A 7,955-nucleotide genomic window follows, 5' to 3' on the forward strand; every position below is an offset into this window, starting at 1 on the left:
GTACAATTATAATATCTTACTAATCCATTAAACAAATTAACAACTGCACAATTATTGAACTTGTTTAATCAAATAAAAGAATTGCAATCATCTGTTAATTCTTACTTTCTGCATCTCTGGTTATCTCTTGTTCAGAAAATTTCTCAAAATTTTTTCTACTTTCCTTGCTGCCTGGGGAGACCAATCCAATGATTATTGGTCTTGAATTTGGATGTTCAATCTTCTGAGCCAAATAGAATGAAGAGTCATGTGGAAAACGTCGAATCTCTTAGGAGGTGCATTCACCAGAAAATGTCTTTGAACTTGTTTTACTCTCCTGTACAGCCTCAAGTACTGTCTTTGAGATATACCCATCAAAATTGTTTTGATATTTGGTATGTCCTTCACATCTACTTGCACAGAAAATGCCTTCCAGTTTAGAACGTCGCTAAAAGGCGGCACATAGCCAGCAGAAATCAACACAGGCACACACTCAGCATAGATTGCCTCCACAACTCTTGGACTTGCTACTTCATACCCACTAGGGCACAAGCAGAACCTGCTCTTCCTCAACATTGAGTAATAAGATACTTTAGGAGGAAGTTGATCATAAACCTGCACATCTTGGTCTTTGTTTTTCCATTGCTCTAGAAGTAGGTACCTAATGTGGCCGTGTAAACGGCCAGCAAAGAAAGCAAGAACAGATCGGCGAGAAGGCGATAGACCGCCAACCAACCCTGTGGTTTTGCCTGTCAGAAGATTAATTTCCGGCAGGGATGCATCCTTGGAAGGATTGAATCCTTCAGAAGTATTTGCATTGCACAGAACTCTTATGGACCTGTGGAATAAATGTGGAACAAAGGATGACACCCTCGGCCCCTGTAGATATTCCAAAAGACAGGATTTTAATACATTAAGAGCTTTGGCAAATTCCAACAGAACAAGTTATTCCAAAAGAAGATAAGATAAGATTTCTTTTGGAAAAAAACAACTTCTAGCAATTCCAACAGAGCAAGTCATTCCAAATGATGGGACAACTTTGGGTCAACCAAAATTGATTGGAATTTCTAGCAATTTGGTGCCCATCAGCAATTATGAGAAAGTTCGTATAGTTAGTATAGAACTCACCTGCCCAAATAGATGGTTGGCCAGCCTAAAAGTTAGTTGGACAAGTGAGTCTCATATGAGTGAGCTCTCTCACAATTGTTGTCCAAATTACTAGTAACTTAGACAATAAATTGCTGAAGATCTGTAGTAGCTCAAAATTGCTGGAGATTTCAATCTCGATTCAAATTTTTTTTACAACACTTAGGCTAAATCCGAGTAGGAGAGCCTATATGAGACTCACCTGTCCGAATAGGTGGTTAGACAGCATAAAATTTATTTGAACATATGGGTCCCATATTGCTGAAAATCTCAATTTTGATTCAAAATTTTAGTAGATTCTTCTATCCGTGCAAATTTTGAGTAATCCAAGAACTATTAATTATAATATATATGCATTTTAAATGACATTAATTTCTAAAATGACAACAAAAATGGGAACTTTTAATTTTTGTGGGTATATATGTGATTGTTTACCCAATCATGGCAAGAGAGCATGAAATGATCAGCCCCAAGACTTCGATTCCAAAAAGGATGTCTACGTGCGATGGCATCAATGTAATCGACCACAACACGTCGAATGGGATGAACGTCATAGGAGTCGGGCTCGTAGAGGTGGTGAACCATGGAGACCACACTGAATGGGAGGAAGAAGACGAGGGCATCTTCGGGATTTCTTGTGCGATAAATTCCTCCCTTCTCCATTTCACTGATGAACTTTCCCTCCGTGGAGTATATGCTCTTGCATGGTCCATCATGAAACAGTGGGGCTTCTCCTTCCTCGTACACATAAACCTTCATCAGCCTCTCCATCTCCACATAACTCCTACAATATTTATATATAGATTACAAAATGTCGATTTAATTACATTCAAAACAATGGGTTTATCAGGAAATTGAACGAGACAATTAATGTTAGAAGCCATCTTGATTCATATTCCTCTCCGAGATGGCTTAGGTCAGCATATGTAGTTTTTTCAACGGTTTATATTTAATTTCAAGTTTTTCATGAGAAAAATTAAACCTGGACCATTGAAAAAGCTATAGAGTATGTGCTGTGGTTTTTTTTTACAGCACCAAAATCAAATTCATTTCTCAAAAGGATCCTCTCCTACATTATTAACTTTTGAGTAATGAAACTCCTTGCATTTATTTATCACACTTATTTTACACTGATTGACGTAGTGTATTTTAAGTAACTTTTACTTTATTTTTTTATTTTTTAAGTAACTGACATAGGAAATTACTTAAAATACACCAAGTCAGTTAGTGTAAAATAAGTGTGAAGAGTATCACTACTCTTAATACTTTTTTTTTTTTTTTTTGTCTCAAGTTACTTACTTGAAATGGAGAGAATCCATTTCATGGTTCATTTTGTTTTAATACATTTAATGATATGGCACCATGTACACCATTTAAATTTTTTAAATAAGATGACAATATATTCACCATGTGACTACTACATATACATATACACTTTTAGATACAAAAAATCTAATCTAGACCATAAAATGAATCTTCTCCGTTTCACCTCATCTTACGCAAGAATAGATGTCCAAACACAATATTCCAAACTTATATCCCTTGATGGAGACTGAAGAAGGCAAGGAATTGAGAAAGAAAGTACCTGTGGAAAGCATTGGGATTCTTATATATTGGTCCCTGAGGAACATATTCTTCTGGATCTTCACTAATTGTAGTGAAATTCCTCACTTCAACAGCTTCTCTTATATTAAACCTGGCCTTACCCAGACTCGCTTCAATTCTCTTCAACCTGCTGCTCCCCTTAGAAGTCTCAAATCCTTCATTAAACCCTTCATGCTTCAATATATACAACAAAAAAGAAACAAAATATTAGTAACATAAGAAAGGGAATAAAATAGAGTTTGAACCGTTAAATTATTATTATTATTATTATTTTACGGCACCTAAACCAAATCCGATACCTACAATGAGGGGAGGTGATGCTTCTCTGGGCTTTGCAGAACCAAGTGGAGCGGGAGCTTCTGCAGAAATATTAAAAGCAGATGTTGGTGCTTCAGACCCTTCATTGTGTTGTGAATAAGAAGTAAATGGAGCAGATAAGGGAGCTGCTGCTGCTGCTGCTTCAAGCAACCCAGAAGTGATTTGCTTGGAGAAAGGTGGAGAAGAGAAAGAGAAGAAACCAAAAAGAAGAAGAAAGAAAGGTATAATCACAAGCAAGAGAACCAAAAATGAAGAAGAAGAAGAACAACAAAATGGGTTGCTAGAATGTCTCATCTCTTCCACAAGTGTCTACCAATATGCCCACCACCACACTTAACACTATCCAGAATTTTAGTGCGTGAATATTGAGAGAGAGAGAGAGAGAGAGAGAGAGAGAGAATAGCTTTGGTTACTTGAAAGCTACTTATTCCTTGCTGCGCAAGCACATGATCAGTCTTATTTTTGGTGAGGGCAACATAAGAGTATAGGGCCAAAAAGGGGGTTGTGTTGTTTTGCTACTTGATTCTCTTCTGACTTCCATAAATCTTGTGTGGGTCCTCCTCCTTATTAATGGATATTATCATTTTCCTTTGTCTTTTTTGGCCTATCAAGAGACTGGGGAATTAGAACAGGTGAATAGAGGTTTTTGGATGCAGCTATCCGGCCTATCCCCCCCTCTCTGATCTCCTCCCCCACCCCTTTTTATTAAATAATAATAATAATAATAATAATAATAATAATAATAAAAGAAATTATGTCAACATCTCCTCGTGATTTTGCTTCTTTTTTTTTTTTTTTTTTGACATTGAGAATTTAGTTTTCAATTTAATTAAATAAATACAATTATGCCCTTAAATAAAAAATAAATAAATAAACTCAAAAATAAAAGATGACACATGACCATGGACAAAGTTTTCCTCCAAATTGGGTTGGAAGAAAAGTGACATGTGTCTTTTAAACATGTGAGTTGCACATGTTCTTTTAATAGTAAAGACAAAGTTGAAATAAATTTTATTAAAAACTCATATTCATTTCACATGTTATTAAAAAAATAGACACATGTCACTTATAGATTAGGTTGAAGGAAATTTCTGAACCCAGTTTGGAGGAAAACTTTGTCCCACGACCATGGAGCGGGTTATTTTTTTATTTTTTTAATTTTAATTTTTTTTTAAATTTTTTATATGATGGGTATAATTTTTATTTTGTATCGTTTCTGTTATCTAATTGACCAAAAAAAAAAAAACTAAACGAAAGTCTTAATTTATAAATATTGAAATCAATGATTCTTGTTTTATCAAATTGGAAACTTGGATCTCAATGTCAAAAAGCAAAAAAAACACTAGGAGTTTGTGACATTTTTTCCTTTTTTTTTGGGGGGGGGGTCTATTTCAAGGCAAGTTGTCGGTGTTACTAGAGGAATTGTAGACTAGAAAAGGCTAATGAATATTAGAAGAAAACAAAGAAAAAAAACTAACAAACGAATTGTTAGTGAACCAAAAACGTAAAGTTCGTCGGGGCTCAATAAGTCAAGCATCAAACAAACATATCGATTACAATATTAGAGCATTATTAACAGCTTCATCGAATTTTACTCATCAAAATAATCATAAGTATATTTTTTTTTTAATTTTAAGAGTTAAATACCAGATACCCCCTAAGGTTTGATAACTTTATTTTTACTTTTTTGGAGTTTCATTTTTATCATAGGACCCCATTGGAGTTTTGATAAAGGACCAAGTTAGTCCATCCGTTAGTTGACCGTTAGGACTGACACGTGGACCAATCAGATGCTGACACGTGGCACCTATTTAATTTTTTCTTAAATTTTTTTTTAAATTAAAAAAAAAAAGAAAAAAGAAAAGAAAAGAAAAAAAAATTGGGGGCTCCCTTGGCCATTTGAGCCACCCCCATCCGGCCAGATGGGGGTGCCCAGGCCACCCCCATGGCCAAAGGGGGTGGCCGAGCCACCCCCAAATGGCCAAGAGTAGGGGTGTCAAAAATTACCGGGGAACCAGAACCGGAACCGGAAAACCGAGAAACCGGGAAACCCGGAAACCGGGGTCCCGGTTCCGGTTCCGGTTTGAAAAATCTAAAAACCGGGTACCCCGGTTCCGGTACCGGTTTTTGGTACCCGGTTTTTACCGGGAATACCGGAACCGGGTTTCCATTTTATTTAATAATATTTATATATTATTATATTTATAAATTAATATATATATATATATATATTAATATTTTTTACACTTAGGTTTAGGTTTAGGGTATTTTAAAAAATTAAATTTTTATTTCTAAGGCCCAAATAGGCAAAAACAATGATTTTTTAGGATTTTTGGACTTTTTAAGGTTTATTTTTTAATTATTTGGAACAATCACAACAAAGCCCTTTTAATTTAGACAAAGAAACTAATAGATTTTTTTAAAAATGGGCCAACTTATGAAAAAAAAAATTGGCTTATTTTAGGCCCAATACCTAAAATAAGCCCAAAAATCAATTTTTTTTAAAAAACCGGTTACTAGACCGAGTAATATCGGAACCGGCCGGTAACCGGGACCCCGGTTAACCGAGGTCCTAGTTCCGGTTCCGGTTTCTCAAAATTGAGAACCGGGGTACCCCGGTTCTGGTTTCGGTTTTGGCCAAAAACCGGGAAACCAAACAGGGTTGACACCCCTAACCAAGAGCCACCCCCAATATTTTTTTATTTATTTATTTTTGGTTCACTAGGGTTAGTTGGAGGGGCATTCTAGGAATTTTTGGTTTACTAACCGAACGTTTGGTCGAGGGGACAACCCGAACATTTGCCTACAATAGTACACGAGCGTTCGTGTGGGGACCAGCCCAAGCACTTGTTGACTTTTTGTTGACCACTGGATAATGCCCGAGTGTGCGTGCGCCTACAATCCTAAAACTATTGGGTAAATAGTACGCGAACGTTTGATACAATAGTATTGAATGCTCGTTGCACTGCAGGCCTGCTCCTGCAGAGCTCACAGCTTTTCTCCTCCTATATAAACCCTCTCCTATACCCTTCACCAACCCATTATGCCATCTGAGCCCTAGAGAAATTCTGCTTGAGTGTTGTGAGATTTTGAGAGATTTTTTGGTGTTCTTGGAGGAGGAGGAGGAACTTCTTGAGGATTCTCACTGTGTGGAGGTAACCATCTATCTCTAGTTGTTTTTCTTAGGTTGTTATACTAGCTTTGTAGTTTACAGTAGCTTAGTTGTTAAGAATCTAGAGGTTTAGGTTTTCACCTTGTTTTGAGCGTTTCTTATCCATTAGACATATTCTTGCGACATGATGATGTTTTTTCGGGTTAAGATGTGTTACAGATCATTTTTGTAGCCTTAGAATTGGTTTAGAACTGCTTAAAAGATTGTTGGACCAAATGGAGTTCTACTTAAAACTCTTTGGCCGAACGCTCAGCCTCAAGCCCGAACATTTGCCCAGACGTGTTTTGAGGAACATATGCCCATTTTGTGAAGCCGTGTGTGTGTGGTTCTAGAATCTACCTTTGTAAAAGTGTTTGCTGGAATTTTGTATTGGGTAGCTGCTGGAAATCAGATGTAAGAGTAAAAACCAAATATGTAGAAAAAATAGAAGAGAACCGATAGACGACAGGAAGCTCTCTTCAGAAAAATTGCTCTTCCTCTCCCCTGTTCTTTCTCTGTTTTTTCTAAGCTTTTACTCATTTTCTGCAGAAATTCTGCAGTAGGTTTTTCTCCTTATTCTCTTGTATTTCCCTTGTCTAACCTACAGCCCATTGAGAAGTGTCTTGCTATTACATCCAGCCAACGTCACCTAGCTAGGTATGCCTTTGGCAAGTATTGCATGTTGATCGGATACGACCCTAGCTAATTGTAACGTCGAATTTCCTGCATGCTTCCAGGCTTTGACCGTTATTAAGACACTTGAGGACATTCAGCTCATTAAGGAAAATCAGCATATCACAAATGCTACAACTGTCAATCACACCATTACCATGCTAGCCAATGAGACAAACTCAACAAGGCAAGTGCACATCAGAGAACATTTGCAAAACGTGGGAACACACTTAGAAGGCAACAAACAAGAATCCAGCTGCAACTAAAAAGGCATGAGAATACCAGAAAATAAATCATGAAGAATGACAGCCATACCTTGTAATATCCTGTAATCAATAAACCCACAATCTGTGGGATCCTCTTGTAACGGACATGTAATCTAGGATATTGGACAGAATAGAATAATGGAATAGAGTAGGCTGTCAATCACAACTAGAACGAAGTAGTGAAAAGTTATCCTCTACGCCATATACTGAGTCGTTCTATAAAAAATTGGTATGTTAGCTTCTACAGCCCAATCGAGGCTCGTGGTTTCAGAATGATTACCCACCCAAACTATTGGCTCTCGAGCATGCATTCTCAACTTGGGCCGACCCAGTGAATATCCAATATATAATCTTATCAAAGAGGCTAAAAAGTACTAGTTCTTGGTGCTGAACTTATCTATTGAACAGAGCATTAGGAGGGTTAGCTGGTTAATTGTTTTCCTATTTCTTTTTTTCTTTTGATATGTAAATTGTAAGGGTGGGTAGATTAACCGTTTATCGCGTACCGATCGCCTATCGACTACGATTGAATCGACATTAATATCCTATAGCCAGATACTAATATCGTTAGTAGAAGTGTAGAACATATGTATGATAGACTCTTATTGTGCTAATTAGTGGGTCCATTTAAAATTTATTTGGTTCAATAAGCTATTTTAACCCGAAACACAATTTGAGCCATCCAAAATAATCAATTTATGACCCAATTAAAAAAGGCAATGGTTAACCGATTAAACAAATTGATTTTTACCGAAATATCCATTTAACCAAAACTTTCAAAATAAATCTTTATTTAAATGTAAATCGGTGAATTAACC

General features: G+C 36.6%; 1 protein-coding gene across 1 annotated transcript; it reads right to left on the minus strand.

The window, feature by feature from the left end:
• Positions 1–38: 38 nt before the first annotated feature.
• Positions 39–3,380, minus strand: LOC132165711 (putative glycosyltransferase At5g03795). Its single transcript, XM_059576379.2, has 4 exons — positions 3,034–3,380; positions 2,711–2,904; positions 1,561–1,909; positions 39–858 (listed from the first exon to the last, which is right to left on the minus strand). The coding sequence occupies exons 1-4, from the start codon at positions 3,340–3,342 to the stop codon at positions 193–195; spliced, it is 1,518 nt and encodes a 505-aa protein (XP_059432362.2). The 5' UTR covers positions 3,343–3,380; the 3' UTR covers positions 39–192.
• Between the last annotated feature and the right edge of the window lie 4,575 nt (positions 3,381–7,955).

Source organism: Corylus avellana, chromosome 11 (assembly GCF_965113065.1).
Source record: "Corylus avellana chromosome 11, dhCorAvel1.hap1.2, whole genome shotgun sequence".
NCBI classification, from domain to species: domain Eukaryota; kingdom Viridiplantae; phylum Streptophyta; class Magnoliopsida; order Fagales; family Betulaceae; genus Corylus; species Corylus avellana.